Genomic DNA, 20,411 nt, shown 5'->3' on the forward strand with positions numbered 1-20,411 from the left:
AGGAGGAAAAAAATAAGACAAGTAGCAAAGCCTGATTAGCAAATTTGTATTAAGCTTAGCCATGCAAACATCCACACAACATTCATACAAAAATTATTACTCTGCCAAACTGTTTTGGATACATCTAAATATAAAAAGAAAATAAAAAGAAATGTTTAAATGTTTTAAAAGCAACCAATTGACATGTTCTTAATAGGATAAAAGTAGATAGAAGAGCTAGTAGATAGCAAAATTACAAAGCATAAACCTGTGTATGATGCAGCCCCAGTTCCCGAAGATGAGAAATCTATGTAGCAAAAATATGATTGGTTAAACAAGAGAAATACAGGCATTATCTAAAAGACACATTGAAAACGTTAATTCAATCCAATGCTAGATAAGTGCCTTCGCAACACCACAGCAACCCCAAATTCAGGACTGAAGCAAATGGCCTTTTTGTAATTTGTACACATTCAACAGTTAAATGCAAAATGAAGTAAAACTTGTTGACAACTGGCAGCACCATCACACATGAATCCCACAGCACTGAGGCGGCAAGGCAGCTGGAAAGCGTTCACTTCACACAGTCAGAGACCTTGGGAAGCTGCTAACATTTTACCCTTTTAATAAAATGTTTACTTGTCTTATATGTCTGAGATCATGAACAAAAACCCCTAATACTCATTAATTCAATTTTAACCCCTCCAAATATGTGTCAACGTGACTAGGCTATGATTATCAGCATTACATAATAATATTCTATTTTATGACCTTATGTCATTATCCTAGGTTGCAAATCCTAATCTATAATGTTAATGAGGCAGAATTAGTGGCAGTTATATTAATGTGGTAGAATACATTCTGTAGTATTAAGCTGTATCTTTTTATTTATTCTTTAATGTGGCTTGGGCAAAAGTTTACAGAGCAAATTGGTTTTCCATTCAACAATCTATGTATATCCTGTTCCATAACATCAGTTGCAATTAATAACATTATACATTGAATCAATCTCCTCTGAAATATAAAAGTGATTAAACAAGCAAATTGATATTAAAGAGGCCTCCTAATGCCTAAAGAGAGGAGTTGGGAGCGGCACATGTTCTTTGGGTCCAGGGATTCTGTGCTGTGAACTCTCTAGACCCTGGGGAAGATGATGCCAAAATATTTGAGATCTTCAAAGGACATCAAGCTTACAACTAAAAGGAAACAAGGACAATGGAGAAAAAGAGCTTTCTCTTAGAGCTGATACTCTGAATTCAGACTTCTAAATATAAGGGAAGAAATTTATTTATAAAAGGTATTCACTGTGGTATCTGTTATAGCAATACTAGACAACTAAGTAAGACAAAATTCTAGGATATAAAACAACTTCAGGGACTGAAATTAAAAATAAGACCTGAGCTGTATATAACAATTTTTAGTTCTTCTTGACATTACTACCATAAGAAAAAAAAATAATTATTTCATATTTTTATTTACCTTTCTATATTATGTAATGACTTCTTGCTATGGTAAATGGATTTAATATATCTTTATTAATGTCCACACACAATTTTAGCATGATTTTTAATCCTTCGATTGGTTACCTATATAGTTTAGTCTAAGTCTTTACATCTGGATTCCTTATTTAAAGAAAGAGCTATTGGCATATCAAAATTTTCCCTCCACTTTTCTTCCTTCTCCTGCTTCTACTTCTTATCTTCTGTACTTTGGCTTTTACCGGATCATCTTAACAATTTGTTCAGAGGTTTAGCTACAAATTTTAATTAAAAAATATTAAAAAGTAAGTTTTCCTTCATTATATAAACATATAGATAGAATGATAGAGTTCTGCACATTCAATGATTTATTCATTGCAAATACCTTTTATAAGAAACATAAACGCAGGCTATACACATGGATTTCACCTGATGGTATGCATAGGAATCAAATAGATTACATTTGCGGAAAGATTCGCTGGAGAAACTCAGTATCAGCAGGGAAAACCAGGTCGGGTGCTGATCGTGGAACAGACCACCAACTACTCATATTCAAGTTCAAGCTGAAGTTGAGGAAAATTAAGTCAAGTCCATGGGAACCAAGATTTGACCTTAGGTCTGTCCCACTCGAGCACCAATGAGCGCAGACCAAATGAGCTCTGGGAGAATATCAAGAAAATCGTCCATGAAGAATGCGAAAGATCATTACTAAGGCTTAAGAAGAAGAAAAGACCAAGATGGATGTCAGATGAGACTCTGAGTATTGCATTAGAGCACGAAGAAGCCAAAGCTAAAGGAAGAAATTAAGAAATCAAAGAGCTGAACAGAAAATTTCAAAAGGCAGCTCAGACGACAAAGCAAGATACTATAATGAAATCTGCAGAGAGCTGGAGTCAGAAAATCAAAAGGGCCGGACTTGCTCAGCATTCCTTAAGCTGAAGGAGTTGAAAAACAAATTCAAGCCATGGGTGGCAATACTTAAAGATAGTTTGGGTAGGATGTTGAATGATCCAGGAAGTACAAAAGGAAGATGACACAGAGGAATTTCATGAAATAACATATGAGCAAGAACCTATGGTGACGAAGGAGGAAGTTCAAGTTGCTATGAAGGAATTGGAAAAAAACAAGGCTCCAGGAGTTGACAGCATACCAATTGATTTATTTCAACGAACAGATGCTGCCCTGGATGTGCTCACTAAGTTGTGCCAGGAAATCTGGAGGACAGCCAGCTGGCCAACTGACTGGAAGAGATCAATATTTGTTCCCATTCCAAAGAAAGGTGACCCAGCAGAGTGTGGAAATTATCGAACAATATCATTGATAGATAACACATGCAAGCAAGATTCTGCTGAAAATTATCCAAAAACGTCTGGAACAATATGTCAACAGAGAACTGCCAGATGTGCAGGCTGGATTTAGAAGAGGTCGTGGTACTAGGGATATTATAGCTAATGTAAGATGGATCTTGGCAGAAAGCAGAGAATACCAGAAGAATGTCTATCTGTGCTTCATTGACTATGCAAAGACTTTTGACTGTGTGGATCACAACAAGCTATGGCTTACTCTGAGAAGAATGGGAATCCCAGAACATTTAATTGTGCTAATGTGAAACCTATACTTGGCCCAACAGGCAGTGGTCAGAACAGAGCAGGGAGACACTGGATGGTTCAAAATCAAGAAAGGGGTCCATCAGAGATGTATTTTGTCTCCATACCTTTTCAATCTGTATGCAGAACAGATGATCCGAGACACTGGGCTATATGAGGAGGAATGTGGCATCAGGATTGGTGGAAGAATCATCAACAACCTGTGTTATGCAGATGACACAACCCTGCTTGCTGAAACTGAGGAGGACCTGAAGCACTTGCTGCAGAATGTCAAGGACTGCAGTCTTCAATATGGATTGAAGCTCAATATCAAGAAAACAAAGATTCTCACCACTGGGCCAATTGGCAGCATCAGTATGGATGGTGAAGAGATTGAGGTAGTTAACAGTTTTGGTTTACTTGGCTCCACAGTCAACACTCTTGGTAACAGCAACCAGGAAATCAGGAGACAAATTGCATTGGGAAAGTCAGCTTTGAGGGACCTCTCAAGAGTACTGAAGTACAACGATGTCAGGCTGGAGACTAAGGTGTGCCTGATCCAGGTTATAGTCTTTGCAATTACATGCTATGCATCGGAGAGTTGGACAGTGAATAGGGATGATAGAAAGAGAACTGATGCCTTTGAGTTGTGGTGCCGGAGAAGAGTGTTGAATATACCATGAACTGCTAGGAGAACAAATATGTTTGTCCTGGAGAGGGTGAAGCCAGAATGTTCCCTGGAGTCAAAGATTCTGAAGCTTTGTCTGACATACTTTGGGCATGTTGCAAGGAGGGACCGGTCCTTGGAGAGGGACATCATGTTTAAAGGAGAGTGGAGGGATGGCACAGGAAAGGAAGACCCTCGATGAGATGGATCGATTCTGTGAGTGGCATGGTGGGAATGAATGTGTTTGAGACAGCAAGGTTGGTACAAGATAGAACTGCGTTTAGGGCTCTTGTACATAGGGTTTCTGTAAGTCACAAATGACTCGATGGCACATAACAACAACAAACAACAATATAAACATTGTTTTCTAGAGGAAAAAGGAAAGTGTGTGATTACATTTCCTTCATTATAGCTCTAGTGGTTTGATCACAGAGTCAGGTTACCCTGTGAAGTCAACACAAGCTTACTTACTAAGGTGGAAAAATCAATTTCACATATTTTTTCACCAAGACCAAGACTGCTTTTAGGTATGAGAGGCATCTGTCTTTTACCAAACCCTACAGCACCTTTATATAGAATTAAGCCTTTTCTCCCATTTACCGTCCTTGGCAGGCAAAGAACAGAGAGAACTCAGCAAGGTAAGCAAAGGTTTACTTGTGCTTAATTACTAATCCATGGTGAACAGTTTCATATGTTCTTTATCACATGAGAACTTGTTGACCACAAACCAATAAGTAAGAACCATTTGCTTATTGAATATTTTGCCAACATATAGACACTGTGCCTATTGGCAAATCTGTTTAGCCCTTTCTTAGCTTCTTTCCATTTGAATAAAATAATGCCATACATGACTTTATATTTAGACACTATCTTCTTTGTTGATATCTTTGTTTTTTGGAAGTTCTATTTTTACTTTTTTCTTCTCAGGGGGCAAATTATTATCTTCTTCTCTACTATCTTCCAGTTTCTTACTCAGGCTGTCCATTGTTCAGATTACCAATATTTTATAAAAACCTGTAATGTCCTCTATTAAACAAGATAGAATAAGGAACCCCAAGAGTTTCCCCAGCCAAAAAAATTATGTCCCGCATCTTCTTACTTTACTCAGCATGTTTAAATGTGTTGGCGATTATAAAATTCTGATTGTTATTTTTCATAGAAAATATAACTTTCTGATATCATGAATACCTTAACATTAAATTTTTTATTTTGTTCAGAAGTTTATTTTCTTATCATTTAGGAGGAGGTTAGAAGTCTGAATTCAGGGTGTCAATTCTAGGGGAAGGTTTTCTCTGTCAGCTCTGGAGGAAGGTCCTTGTAGCTTCTTAGTTTCTACCCCTTAGCAATTATCTTGTGGTTTGGCATCTCTCTTGCCCTATCTCTGCTTACTAGATTGCTTGTTGTATTTCTTTTATATCTCCAAAGAGATACGCTTTATACTAACCCTGCACCATTGACATAGTAAACAGAAACCATTCCCACATGAGATTATAACAACAGACAAGGAAGTCAGAATCTACAATGTATATTTTTGAGGTAGCACAATTCAATCCATAAAATTCTACCTTTTGGCTTCCAAAATTCATATCCTAACCACATGTAAGAAAACCCACATTCACCACATCACATTATTGCAAAAGTCTTAAACCAACTGCAAGTTCAAAAAATCTCATCTTCTGAATCATCTAAATCAAATATAAGAGAGACGTTAGGCATGCTCCATCCTGCCATAAATCTCCTCTTCATCTGTGAGCCTGTGAAATCTAGAGTGCAAGTTACCACCTTCCAAAGGACAGTGACGGAACAGGCTCAAGATAACAGGCAACTTTAAACCCAGCAGGGGAAACTACATTAACTCTCCAGGCTTAAAAATAATCCTCTCTTCTTCAAGACCATTTAGGCAATCGTTCTGTCTTCCAAATTCTGGATTTTCCTTCTGTCCTGAGTTTCTCAATCCCAGGCTCAGGGGGAATGACAGCCCTGAGCTTTTAAAGTCTCTCAGCCATGAGCCTTTGTAATCCAGGCCCACTGGAATGACAACTCAGCTTCCTTGGCTTTAGACAACGCCACCCCTCTAGTTCATTTGAGTTACGACTCACCCCCCTGTGTCCTAGCAGACCACTTTCTTCTGCTGCGTAGGCATAGAAGCACACTCCCTCAGTTTGGGTGGTAATCCCACTCTTTTTGTACACCTTAGTGGCAGCCCCACATTCTAGAACTCGGTTAGTCAAAACCCAATCCTTTGAAATCCAGGAGACCATGGCTCCACACTTTGGAACTAACAAGCCCTCCTTCCAGTGTGTGTTCTTTCCCACGGTTCTCTTGGTCTTCAAGATGCTCCAGGGATGATCCTTTTCATCTTCAGAGGACGTGGACGTAGATTCTTTGGCCTCTTTCCTACTTGTAGAACTCCAAAAATCAGTGATCTTCCTTTTCTTATTTTTTCTCTGTTCCCTTTTGTCCAAGTTGATGCATTTTATACTATGATGGTTAAATTCTGGTTTTATTTTGTACAAGTCATTCTAAAGTTGATCTCCTACCTCTTAAATATTACTGTAAGTGGCAAGGAAAAAAAGCATATTCCTTTTACGATTTTCTTAATGAGATTCAAATTCATCACTTACAAGTTCTGCCTTCCACCAAACATTTGAACACAATTAAAACAAGTTTTACCACTGCATAAAAATCAGCATCTTCCTCCATTGTCCAATCACATGTTTATAATTTTCTTTTTTAAGTCTCACCAGAGTGACACTTAATGTCCATATTCCTAGCAACATTAAGTTGCTGGCACCATATGTATTCTCTAAAATCATAGAGATTTTGTCTACAGTTTTCCTCACTTCCTTCTCAACTGTAACCAGAATTGCCTTTGATGGCCATAATTCTACCAATAGTTTCTTCATGGCAATCTAGGCTATTACTATTAAGCACTTAAAAGTCTTGTAGCCTCCACCCATTACCCAATTCTAAGACCGTGGCTGTATTTTAGGTATCTGTTAGGGCAGCACTCCACTCTCGGTACTACATTTTACTTTATTATCTGGTGCTTCTATAACAGGAATACCATAAGTAGTGACTTTAACGAACAGAAATTTATTTTCTCACAATTTAGGAGCCTACAAGTCTGAAATCAAGTTGTCATCACTAACGGAAATCTTTCTCTTTCTGCTGCCTCTTGAAGAAAGAGTTTCTGCTCTTGGGCAATCTTCATGTGGCTTGGGATAGGTCTTCCTCCATCTTTGCTTCTTAGCTTGCTTATTTTTAATCTCTTTTATATCTTGAAAGAGATTGACTCAAGATTCACACCCTATTGTAATTTTGCTATATTTACATAATAACACAGCCTACTCCCAGATGGAATTTTAACCACAAACATGGAGTTTAGGAATTATAACATACACTTTTGGGGGCATAATTCAACCAATAACACTGGCCTTTACCAGAACATCACTGAAATTATTCACTAGGTTCCTGTGACTCATTTGGCTTTTAAGAAACAAAGTCCATTGCCAAGTGGTTACCCAAGTTCATTCTGGAGACAGAAGTCCTATACCCTGTTGTCTTCCAGCAATGCTCAGGGACTTACCTTCCACTTCCCCACCAGAGGCAGCAATTTTAGAGAGGTGTAGATATGTTGTTCCAACTACATCATTTTTGGTAAGACGATCCCTGTGTGAAAGAATAGATCAAGACCTGTGCTTATAAAGACACATCTTAATTTTAGTAATAAAATAGCTTTTAAAGACTCTCAACCTCAGGAATCATTTTATCCAGCAGGTCTCAAGGTTTAGTGTACACAAGAGTTACTTAGAAAATCCCACCCTCACTTAGGCCAGTTGTGAGCTGGTTTCAAATCGATGACAATACATTTCAGCGAGCTAAATCAGAAATTATCATCTTCATTCCATACAAATTGCTTTGTGACAATGGTTATATCCTCATTATGACCATTCTGCTTGTTCTGTATCTGTTGACCTAGCTTTTTCCTTCTGGCATTCTCATATTTGCTTTGAACACATATTGACTATTTGGTCTCACACGGTCATTGCTTAAGAAACATATTACTCATTATTGATAGTGTTCATTTTATTATCCAATCTATTATTTATCTGAAAGTTGACCTCCAGGAATGGTTCCAGTTCTAGGTTAAAAGGATATCTTAGGACAGTATTCTTGGGAATTTCTATAATCTTCCAGTCTCCACCAAGCTTGTACATCTCTTGTGGTGGTGTTGTGGTTTTTTTTTTAATTTGAGTTTTATTATAATTTTTTTTCTCATCCTAATATCTATTGTATTCCAGGACAAAGCAGTCAGAAGTGGCAGTTAGCCACCATCTCGTTTTTTCTGGTCCCATAAAACTCCTCACATTTGTAGTGATCATAAATAACTCTGTTATTTATAATAAACATAATATAATAATATATTATAGTTGTTTATAATAAACATAAATAACTCTGTTAGCAATCAGCCTGCTGCGGAGCCTATAATCCAGAGTGGTCTCCTGAGTAACCGCTGTTGTTAGGTGCCGTCGAGGCATAGACAACTCATAGTGACCCTATGAATGAAAGACCTGAACACTTGTATAACTTTCATAGTTTCTCCACATTCATAGAGTTTCCAGAGGCAAGCTATTTTGGAAGTGGATGTCACTCCTGCTTCCAGGCTTGTTTTAATCGGGAAGCTCCACCAAACACTGTTCACCATGGGTAACCATTATCACATTTGACACATCAGCATCACAGAGTTTAGCATCACAGCAACCACGAGTTACCTCTGTACAGCAAATGGACAGACAAGTGCGGAATCAATGCCCTGAACTGTGGTGGGGGCTAAGAGTATTGAATGGAGTATTGAGTAGACTGCCAAAAGAACAAACAAATATACAAGGGCAAGTACAACGAGGGTGCTCCTTAGAAGTATGTTGCCAGAACAGGCCAGTCCTTCAAAGGAGACATCATACTTGGAAAGGTGGAGGCTCATCAGTGAAGGAGAGAAAGACTCTTAAAGATAACTCCTTAGCTTGTCAGTGATTACAACAATCACTTACGTACACTGGACACTGCGAGGATGGCGCAGTATCAGGCAATGTTTAGATCTGCTGTACATAGGGTTACTATGGTCAAAGTTGACTCACCAGCACCTAATAACAACAACCACCACATTTAAAAAGGAGCCCTGGTGGCGCAATGTATTTAGCTGATAACTGAAAGATTGGTAGTTTAAACTTAACCAGTGGTTCTGCTAGTATGGAGTTGCACTGCCAACACAAAAGCAGGCAGTTCTAATCCACAAATTATACCACGGGAGAAAGATGAGCAATCTCTTCCTGTGGGATTTATATCCTTTGAAAACCCACAGAAAGGTCAGCTCTGAGTTGGTTCCGACTCCACAGCACATAGCAACAACAATAAAGATGAACAGCTTAGAAAACCCAGTGGAAACATAGGGTTGCTATGAGTCAAAACCAACCCAACACCGCCTAACAATAATTGTATTCAAATCCATGATTTCTTATCTTGGATCATTTTTTTCAGATCATTTCCCTTTATTTTGCTTCTGAGCAGCTGAACCAAGGTATTAAAAGCCTTTCTACATCAGCACTATTGTTATAAGATTCTTTAAGAAAACATCCAATCCCAGTAGCACTCTTACCACTTACTGAAAGGAAAGCAGATATACTAAAAAGAGATGATTGAAGAGAATGCTTTGCTTTAAGGAGAAAGTGTGTCCTCAATTTCCAAATTTATAATTTTTCATTTTAAAACTTGCCATAAAAAAAGGCCTATTTTTAACTCACCAGTCAAACACAGTTAGTTTTATTTTTTCACACACGGAAGGAAACTGTGAAAGCAAAACAAAACAGAACAGAAAATCTTAGCCATTTCTTGGTTTATTCAATAATAATTGAAGTAACTATTCATGTTTAACTTTTTTCTAAAGGAAAAAAAAAAGTCAAACCTTAATCTGAAGACTAACAACTTGATTCCACTCAGGATTTGCATTTTTTTCAATTATGTTTGTGCACACCTGCAAAACAACCAAAAGAAAAGCCGTAGGTATTCAAGTTTCTAAATCTTTATAATATATGCACACTGGCTTATGACTCTAACAGTTTAATTCTCAGATTTATACTTAGTAACATGCTTAAGCTTTATTGTCTCTGACGGTAATTTAGTAAAAGGTGACAGGGTTTAATGCTGATCTTCACGTCTATACATTTAAAGTTGTTTTCTCCATTTCCTCATGGTTGTTCAACTGTCAGATTTCTAACACTGATTTAATGTGATAATCCAAGAGTTAATGTTTCTAAGCATTAACACTTAATTGTGCTCATGCAAAATCTAAACCTAGACCGGGAGGCTGTTAGTGCAAACAGAGTAGTGAAACACTACATGGTTTAAAATGAAGAAGGGAGTGTGTCAGGGTTGTATTCTCTGTCTCTACCTATTTAATCTGTATGCTGAGCAAATTATTCAAGAAGCTGGACTCTATGAGGAGGAATGTGGCTTCAGGATTAGAGAGAGATTCATTGATAACCTGCATTATGCAGATGATACAAGCTTGCTTGATGAAAGGGAGGAGGACCTGAAGCACTTGTTGAAGATCAAGGAATGTAGCTTTCAGTATGGATTGCATCTCAATGTCAAGAAAACAAAGATTCTTACATTGGATTGATAGGCAACATCATGATGGATGGAGAGTAGATTGAAACTATCAACAACTTCATCTTACTTCGATCCACAATGAACACCCTTAGCACCAGCAGTCAGGAAATAAGAAGACACATTACATTGGGAAAATCTGCAGTTAGGGACTTCTCCAAATTATTGAAGAGCAATAATGTCAATTTGAGGACTAAGGTGCATCTGATTCAGGCCATAGTCTTTCTGATCACTTGCTATGCCTCTGAGAACGGCACAGTGAATAAGGATGACTGAAGAAATGATGCCTTTGAGCTGTGGTGGTGGTGAAGAGCACTGAACGTCCCATGGTTGGCCCAAAGAACAAACAAATATATCTTAGAGAAGGTGCAGCCAGAGTGCTCTTTGGAGGTAAGAATGATGAGGCTTCACCTCACATACTTCGGGCATGTTGCTAGGAGCAGGTATTTCTTGGAAAAGGACATGATGCTGTGGAGGATGGAGGCTCAGCAAAAGAAAGGAAGACCCTCAACCAGGTGGGCTGACATGGTGATTGCTGCAGTGGGCTCTTGTGTGTCAGGAAGTGTGAGCATGACACAGGATAGAGCAGAGTTCAGATCTTTTGTTCATAGGGTTGCTATAAGTTGAGCTCGATTCAATGGCACGTAACCACCACCACCACCACAACACTTTATACTATCACATAAACATCTCTTTGTTATCAACAGTGAAATAGTTGATACAGGTCCCCTAACTTCTCATCTTTTACCCTAAAGCCACTCCTTTCTCAGTCTTGCCACAACTGTTCACTCAGATGTGAAGGCTTCGAATCAGAGTCAGCCGTAAATTCTTGCTCCTTCCCAGGTGCTTCAACCAACGTAGCATCCTGACACTTCTACCTGCAAGTGGACTTTGTGTCCTTTCCTCTCTGGGACACCTGCAGTTGACTCCTGGCTAGATCTTCACTTCTTCTCTTGTCTCCTCACATTCATTTTTATTTCCTTCTGTATCACTCTCAATGACCTTCCAAAAGATACATACACTAAGTCCAGAGAGTTGAGACAGGTCCTCTGGCTGGTAAACCCCTGATTGCTCCTACATTCCTCGCTGATGTCATTACTTATGTCTCCACCCAGCACACTCCTCTCCATGAACTCTTCTTAACACAAATAGTCTTTGGGGGGGTGAGGAGAAGGAAATTGTATCTGCTTTCCTTTCTCTCTGACAGTTCTTTTTCCCAGATCTCTTCATCATCAAGACTTTACTTTAAAACATCCCATCTGATTACCTAGCTAACTAACTATCCATGCCTTTGCATCAATCATTGCCGATCTCCTGCTTTCTCTTCTGTGTAGATTTTCCCCTAAGGAACCGTGCCACCAAATGCATGTGGTTCGAATTCACCAGCTGCTCTGTGGGAGAAGGATGGGCACTGTCTAGTAAATTGCCTTTGCACACCAGCTGGAGGGTCAGCAATCATTGGTTCTAACTCAACGGTACACAACAACAAGTCTACCAGGCAGAACCTAGTACATAGTAAGCTCACACTAATTATTTCTGAAATCAATTAGCCCTCTGAACAATCTCAGGAGATTATTAGCATACCTATTATGAATCAAGAAAATAAGACTCTGGTTGAGGAACTTGTCTGCCTATTGTGTGAGGTGAAGCCTGGATTTAAATCAAGCCTCATCTTGCCTTAGAGCTGCATGCCTTCCTACCACACCCCACCGACTCTCCAAGGAATGATGCCAGGCATAGGTGTATGGTTTTCCAAATCTTACTTTCATAAATGCAAATGGTTCAGACTCATAGGATATTGTAGCTCTTGATGTAACAGCCAATGGTGTATTGCTATTCTACTGTGGAATCCAATCTTTGACAGCGGATGATAAGGAGGTGGCTACAGATGGCTCTATAACAAGAGTCTTCTAGCACTTTCCAGAGGGTTGGGATGAAGACTTCCAGGCCTGGCTTCCCAGTATAGGTCACTCAGTTTGGGGGAGCTGAGAAACATGACAGGTGGGAAACTGGCTGTTGGGGACTTGTGTTATTGCTGTTGTTGGTAGTTGTCAATAACTTGGTCCTGATTCACGGTGATCTCACTTCGTGATAACCCCTGGTACAACAATGGAAAGAAATGCTGCCTGGCCCTGCACCCGCTGCCTCCCATGATTTGTGGTGGACCAGAACACTATAATCCACGTCATTTTCATCAGCTGAGTTTTAGAGGCAGATTGTTAGGCTTTCTTCTTAGCCCATCTTAGTCTAGAAGATCCACTGAAACTCATTCAGTGTCATGGTAACAAGCACCTCCACTCACAGATAAGCAGTAACTGTGCATGTTGGGAACTGAACCCTGGTCCATCTCACACAATTACGGCCTGTTTCCAGGAAGGACCAGTCCTTACAGAAAGACATCATGCTTCAAAGGGTGGAGGTTCAGTGAAGGAGAGGAAGATCTTGCATGGGATGCATTGACCCAGTGACTGTGTCCATGGGGGCCGGCGTGTGTTGGAAATGTTGAGGACGGCTCAGGATAGGGCAGGGTCAGAGCTGTATTTCATAGTGTCACAAGGATTGTAGTCGACTTGGCGGCACATAAAAACAGTAACTCCCTCATGGGAGGTGAAGGAGACTTAAGTGTTCCAGTGTTCACACTGGCTCAGTAGGAAGTCTCACCAAGATTAAGATAATGCTTAGTACTGAGAAGGAATTCAAACAATTCCATGAGCTTCCAGAAGAACAAACAAATCTGTCTTAGAAGAAGCTGAGCCAGAATTGCTCTTTAGTAGCAAGGATGACAAGGCCTCACTTTCTATACTTTGGACATATTATCAGGAAGGACCAGGCCCTAGAGAAGGACGCCATGCCTGGTAAAGTCGCAGGACAGTGAAAAAGAGGAAGGCCGTGAATGACATAGACTGACACACAGCGTCTGAAGAACGGGCTCCAACACAGCACTGCTTGTGCAGATGGTATAGGACTGGACGGTGTTTTCTTCTGCTATATATACGACTGCTGTCAGTCAGAACTGACTCCATGGCACCTGACAACAACATGCTTCATTAGCCTAATCTCACAAAAGCCTGGATTTTCAAACTTGAGCCCTGCATACTTTCCACTCCAACACGAGCCTGTGGAAAGTTCAGTGCGTCCAGACTCAGGTAATCTGTCTTCCTACAGAGCGGTCCAGATCATCAGGGGGCTCTGTGAACAAAGACTACACAGAAATTCACCCCAAGAAAAGGTGGGGTTTTTTTTCATTTTTCTTTAAATTTTTTTAAAAATTATTATTATTTGTGTGTGTGCGTGTACCGTCAAATCAGATCTGACTGGTACAGGAGGAAATTGCCCCTCCTTCTTTGGCAGAGCATCTGAAGAAAAGTTTTAAAGATTTGCTCCTAGAGGCAACTGCATTTAGATCGAGTACAAACCTTTTTTCCAGCAAAGGAAACTTCTACAAAAGGATCCACTAGGTTTTTCTTATCTGCACTGCCTCCAAAGATTTCCTTCACTGTCTGGGAGAAGGCATCATCCACTGGAAGGAAAAGAGTGAACAGGAGACTCAGAGGCGGCTCTCTTAAAGAAAGGGATATGTTTCTGTATAATCAAATAGTTCCACCCACACACAAAGACAGCTGCACCAAGAACTGCCCTCAGAGGTAGTAAGCACTAATGCATTTTTATTGCACACATTTTTTTTTTCAGTCTTAGTTGAAAGAGGGGAAATATTTTTCCCTCTCAAAATTTTAAACTCAGTTAAAGTACTACAGAAAAGAAAATGACAAATCACTATGTCAAGATATAGTAATCTATTGAGCTTTATAAAAAGCAGAAAGAAGAAAATCTATTTTGTCAGAGTAAAAAGTCATTCTCAATTGCAGATTTTATTTTAATGTAGGAAAAAAGGTACTTTCAGCCAAAATTATGTAGGCCAAGTTTGACTTCTGATTTCTTTTCAGAGGCATTAAAGAAAATTTGGCATAATCGTAAAGTATTTCATCAACTACAAATTATAAACTTAACAAAGACTAATGTGAATATAGATCAACTGAAGAGGTCAATTAGAAGGTAATAGGAGGTTTGATTTACTTTATTTCTGAAGGAAAAGTAGTAGAAGGAGAAGTTACAAGGTTTCAAAATGGGGAGTAAGAGTCTCAGAAAAGTTAGCAAATTCTAAACAGGCTTACAGTCTAGAAGAGGGGGTGCCTCCTCTCAGCGATATGGAGAAGGGTCCCATGTCCTAGAGCCCAGCAAAAAGACAGGATATCAAGGCAGAAAGGCAGATAGGACATGCATAACTAGCAGTGACAGAGGGGTAATGGATTCCTCCCTATAAATGGAAACAATGTAAGTAGTTTCTCAAAATCTAGCCAATCTCTTGATAAGCATATATTGCAATATAATAACAACAAATGTTTAATTATTGGTGCTCCACTTTGCTAGGCTAATAGTTACTTAATAAACATTTGTTTTTAAAATTTTACATTTCCATTTTGAATGAAAGATATTGGAAATGAGTGATCACTTTAGAATCTCTAGAGTAAAGGGAAGACATAGAACCCTAAAAGAAGACAGGATGGAGCAGAATGAATCAAAGGCAGGAGCTCAACAAAGAATAGAAATCAGTGACCAACTGACTGCCCCATGAACCTGCTCAGTCGGATACCTTTCCATGGGGTCAGAAAGGATCAAAAGAAGACCCTAAAGACAGTTTAAGAAGAAAAACACAGTCAAAAGCACCAATCACGGCTCAGAACGTGACTTTAACACAGCCAATCATAACCAATAATTCATTAGTGTAGGGCAGGATTAGATCAATACGTACTCTGGGGGATGTCCTCGGCTCGGTAGATTTTCAGCAGGAAGGTCACCCACCGGAGTGCAATGCCGGCAGGGAGCAGCAAATTGCTCTCCACGTCATCACTGTCATTGTCACGATCTTGTCTCTCAGGCTGTTGGGTTCATGAGATGACATATTTATATTATACATATTTATTTACATAGGAGCAGTACTTGTAAGAAGCCAATAAGATGTTTGTGAAATGAAACCATTCAGAACCCTTCCATTGGGATTTCCTGTGTCTCAAGCTTAAGAGCTCAGCCACCAATTTTCCTCCAGTTTTCAAATTGCTCTACAGAATCCCTGATCTGCACAATACACTTCTCCTGTACCCTTTTGTAATTTTTTGAACACTAAATAGTAAAGTGTATGTATGTGTATGTGTGAGTCAGAAATGACAAGGATGGCACAGGATAGGGCAGGGTTCAGGTCAGCCGCTCATAGGGTTGCTATGAGTCGTGCTTGACTCAGCAGCACCCAACAACAACGTATGTGTGTGTGCCTGGGTATGTACTCCCATGTTCATTCAGCATGTCTGTGTCTACTGCCCAGTCTCTCAGAACTCTCCCTTAGGTGGCGATGCCTGATTGTGCAAGCAAACCATCCTCCATAGATAAAATCATCTTTGTCATGACAAGCAAGGAATACAGTATTTTTTTTTCTCCTGAATTAGTTAGAAGTTAAAAGGGACTCCTGGTAGCCTAGTGGGTGAGGAGTTGCGTTGCCAACACAAAGGCAGGCAGTTCGAATCCATGGGAGAACGATGGGTAATCTCTTGTCATGCAATTTACAGCCTCTGAAAACCCACTGGAGGGTCAGCTATAAGCTGGTTCTGACTCAGTGACACACAACAACAAACCGCACCAGAGGGTCAGCTATGAATTAGTTGTTTGTTTGGTGTTTTTTTTTTAAAATTGTGATTTCAATGAATGTTTACAGAAAACTTGGATTTCCATTCATTCATTGTTGCACATTTCCCTCCCTACCCTTCTACTCCCAGTTCACTTTTCTCTTTAAAAAAAAATTATTTATTGTTACACATTCCTCCTCCTCCTTCATGAATCAGTTTTGACATAAAAACGATGAAGAATGAAAAGTTTCTGAATTAAGGGTCAAGAGGAAGTCTAATGGATTAGTAATAATGGCAAATCTGTGAAAAAATAAAATAACAGCTTCTAAAAAGTAGGAGAAACAGAAGGTGACAAGTGATGAGTTGGAAGCCGTGCTTCATTCTGTAACTGCTGGTGTGCATTCGCTTAATTCCCAGCCCTATTTATTTATTTATTATTTTTTTTTAATAAGAAAGGTGGAGAAATAGAACTCACAGGAGGTTCATCTCCGGTCCCCAGGACAAACATGCTGACTTTCATGTAACCTTTAGCTCCTGAGCTGGTATCTTCTGGGTCGTTGAGAAGCAGCCATTTTCTCATGACTGCATGACCTAAAGTAAAGAGGAAGTCAAGGAGGCACCACAGAAGAGCTGCAGGGGCTGTGATTGTATCTGCTGTTAAGTCTCTCCACGACACGTCAGAGTCCCAGACATCTCCAAGTCCATGTGTCCTGCTGTTTCCCCATCCCACCCCCACCGTCCTGCCTCAATGTGATTCAGACAAGACCATCTAAGCTCTATTAACTCATTTTCAAATTTGATTATATTTATATGATCAAAATATCCTTACAAAACAATTTACTTATGAAAATCACTATTAGATTTAAAACGATGAGATGTCTACTTTCAGTAACTCTTCATTTTAGTTAAATGCCTTCTGCCTCTGTATCAATAATTTTCCTTCTCTTTATATTTGACCTAGAATTCAAAGGAGAAAGCCTCAGGCTGATGGGAAGAATATTACTTACCAGGTTCATCATAAACAAATCCAACATCAATCTAGGAAAAAAAGAATTTAAAGCCGTTTAGATAGAATTTTTTAAATTAATCTGGTCACTTAAGAAATAATAATTACACTGAAATATAATGCCCTGTGCAAAAAAAGAAATATAATGCCCTGAAGTAGATATAGATTCCCTTGTCAACCTTTGCGTTTTACCTTTTACTCAATGCCTTAACTGAAATGGAACATACATGGTTGTTAGGTGCTGTCGAGTATGACTTATAACGACCCTATGAACAACAGGTCTGAACCTTGTCCTATCCTGTGTCATCCTCACAATCTCTGACATACTTAAGCGCATTGCTGTAGTCACTGTGTCAATCCATTGGGTTAAGGGTCTTCCACTCACCTTCTCTCAACTTTCCCAAGCATGATGTCCTTCTCTATGGAATAGCCTCTCCTAGCCCAAAGTATATGAAATGAAACTTTATCACCTTGGACTCCAAGGAACATTCGGGCTGCACCTTCTCCAAGATTATCTGTTCTTTTGGCAGCCCACGGGATATTCACCACTCTTCTCCAATACCACAGCTGAAAGGCATCAATTCTTTTTCAGTCATCCTTATTCACCGTCCAACTCTCAGATTCATAGAAAGTGATTGAAAAGGCCATGGCTTGAATCAGGTACACCTTGGATCTCAACTAACGCCATTGTTCCTCAATAATTTGGAGAGGTCCCTGACTGCAAATTATCCTAGTGTACTAGGTTTCCTGATCTCTTGACTGCTACTACCAAGTGTATTGACTGTGTATCCAAGTAAGATGAAGTTGTTGACAATTTCAGTCTTGGCTGCATCTATCATGATGTTGACTATTGGTCCAGTGGTGAGAACTTTTATCTTATTGACATTGAGATGAATCCATATTGTAGGCTACAGTCTTCAATCTTCTGCAGCAAGTGCTTCAAGTCTTCTTCATTTTCAGAAAGCAAGATTGTGTTATCTGCATAACAAAGGTTATTGATCAGTCTTCCTCCAATCCTGATGCTACATTCTTCTTCATAGAGTCCAGCTTTCTAATCAATCCTTGAAGGATGAAGGAGCTAATTTTTGAGCTAGAGAGGCATATGTAAATAAAAATGAATAAATAGTTCTGACTTTTCCAGGACTCTACTGGCTTAAACATTGAAAGTCTTAGCTCGTATAAGACCCTGGGTCCCAGCCAAACAGAAACTGTTGAGTCACCCCAGGAAGTTACTTTTTATCCAGTTCTTTCACGTCTTCCAACAAATGCTAATATTAACACAACCACTGAAATCTTTGATATATCAAGTACTGTAGTAGATGCTAGCTTTATCTCATTTAATCTTATACTTTCCCTATTTTAATGAGGAAAAAACTAAGGACCATCAAAATCAAGTGAACTACCAGGGCATGTGGCTAGCCAGTGGCAGACTACTTATAAACACACATTTTTAGGGCTCAGATAATTCTCCTAGACTTCTAGTAACTAGAGTTCCTTCCTTCAAGATGCAACTGATTCCACAGACGAAGAATTTTTGTTTCATTGTAATATGATTTACTCAGAAAAACATCCTGTTTCCTTCCCTGGTTTGGGTTTCTTTTTACAATCAAGGTGTACAAGAATTAGCTTTGTAAACAGACCTCTGTGGTCAACAATTAAGTCATCATGATTTTTCACCTCTTCCTTCATAGCAGTTTCTTGGTTTCTATCCCAGGATCACTAGGAGATAGGATATGACAATTTTACAGGGTATTCCTTTGAGGCACTGCTAAGTGTTATATTTTGGAAAGGCAAGAGGAGGAAGATCTGAGGCATTCAGCTGGCTTCTGATCTTGGGATATTTACATCCAGCCCTCATCAAGGATCATGTTATAGATTCGTCACACTCAATCCCAAGCTTTCACCATAATGGGCATCCTGAGACTTGGCCAAGAACTACATTCTCCACTAAGAAATGTACATTTTTGATGCAGCAGACTGTGGATGCCTACCTTAAATTCCCCCATCAAACAATCTGCCCGCAGGGAATGGGAATTATAAACCTGAAAGAAAGAAGAGAGGTGGAAATATGACTAACTTTGCCTACAAGTTACCAACCAGGACCTTCCTGGTGCATTGTCACCTTACCCGGATGCTGATGATTTCATCCATTAGTTCAGAGGGGGTCATGTGGATATTGTAGAAAAATAACTGTCAAAACAGAAGAGAAGAATGTCTGAATACCAGCATAAGTGGATTTAGGTTTAGAGAAGCCTGAAGCTATAATTTGGGGAATTTTTTTAAAAATACAAGTTCAAAATTAGATTTGACTAGGTGGGTAAACAATGGTGTAGGACAGAGCAAGGTTCAGACCATTGCAACCCTGACCTCCATAACTTTCAACCGTAAACCCACCTCTATATGTTGGATAATAGAAATAAGATTCAATTATGAATATGATATTCATTTAGTTAAATTGTTTGAGACAAGCAAGGTTAAGAACATTTATACACTAGCTACAAGAAGTAAAGAGCTAGGATTATTTCATGTTGTGACTCTACAGAAATGAATGCATGAACTTGCACAATCTGGAAAATTAAGCTTAATTCTCTATCCTTTTTAGATGTGTCATTTTTGTCTAGTGATTCTAATTTTTCTCTTGATTCAGCAGAGCCAGTATTGAGCATGCTGTAATTCACTAAATGAATCTCTAAAAACAGTTAAGTGTGTCTTGGAAACTGAGTCTGTGTTTCATCAAGTTGAAACCAACTCACATTTAACCTACCAGTAAGTTTTCAGAGACAGTAAATCACACAAGAGGAGATTTCTCATCTTTTGCGCTTGGAGCAACTGGTGGATTTGAACCCTGGGCTTGATTTTGGACTGGCAGTACAGCTCCTTACCATTAGGCCACCAGAGCTCCATTTGGTATATGGAAAGTGTCAGTCTGAAGAACCTGAGTCTCAAGAGAAAAAGACTGAGTATATGTTTAAATGGAGATTATTTTCCCCTCTGGTTTTTCATTTAGTAATGTTTGTTCCCATTCTATAGAAAAGTTGAGAAAACAGCAGAATACATCTCCAAGTATCTTTTAATTACAAGCTATTACCAAATTTTAATACTTTAGGACATTTGCTTTATCACTTACTTTTTTCAACTAAACCATTTGAAATAAAATTGTAGACATCACAACACTTCACTCCTAAGTATAAGGTTATGTATCTCCTAAAACCATGGGTTTTGTTCCTATATAGTCATAATATTACCATGCTAAAGAAATTTAACATGGATAGAATGATGTTTTCTAAAATACACTGTAAGTGACTTTAAAAGTTTTCCAGTTGTGGGAAAAAAATTCTTTATATATTTCTTTTA

At 39.0% G+C, this 20,411-nt stretch overlaps 1 protein-coding gene across 1 annotated transcript in view; it reads right to left on the minus strand.

Annotated features, from left to right (window-relative positions):
- Nucleotides 1-20,411, minus strand: part of MYOF (myoferlin) — a 189,817-nt gene that overhangs the window by 87,943 nt on the left and 81,463 nt on the right. Inside the window, exons 8-17 of the mRNA XM_006880352.1 lie at nucleotides 19,185-19,247; nucleotides 19,049-19,099; nucleotides 17,059-17,089; nucleotides 16,527-16,642; nucleotides 15,187-15,313; nucleotides 13,793-13,896; nucleotides 9,673-9,741; nucleotides 9,512-9,555; nucleotides 7,300-7,382; nucleotides 248-286 (exon numbers count right to left, since the gene is read on the minus strand). Coding sequence (XP_006880414.1) covers nucleotides 248-286; nucleotides 7,300-7,382; nucleotides 9,512-9,555; nucleotides 9,673-9,741; nucleotides 13,793-13,896; nucleotides 15,187-15,313; nucleotides 16,527-16,642; nucleotides 17,059-17,089; nucleotides 19,049-19,099; nucleotides 19,185-19,247 — 727 coding nt within the window. The remainder of the gene's footprint in view (nucleotides 1-247; nucleotides 287-7,299; nucleotides 7,383-9,511; nucleotides 9,556-9,672; nucleotides 9,742-13,792; nucleotides 13,897-15,186; nucleotides 15,314-16,526; nucleotides 16,643-17,058; nucleotides 17,090-19,048; nucleotides 19,100-19,184; nucleotides 19,248-20,411) is intronic.

The sequence above is a fragment of the Elephantulus edwardii genome, unplaced genomic scaffold, assembly GCF_000299155.1.
Source record: "Elephantulus edwardii isolate Elephantulus edwardi_28Jun2011 unplaced genomic scaffold, EleEdw1.0 scaffold00007, whole genome shotgun sequence".
Classification (NCBI taxonomy): domain Eukaryota; kingdom Metazoa; phylum Chordata; class Mammalia; order Macroscelidea; family Macroscelididae; genus Elephantulus; species Elephantulus edwardii.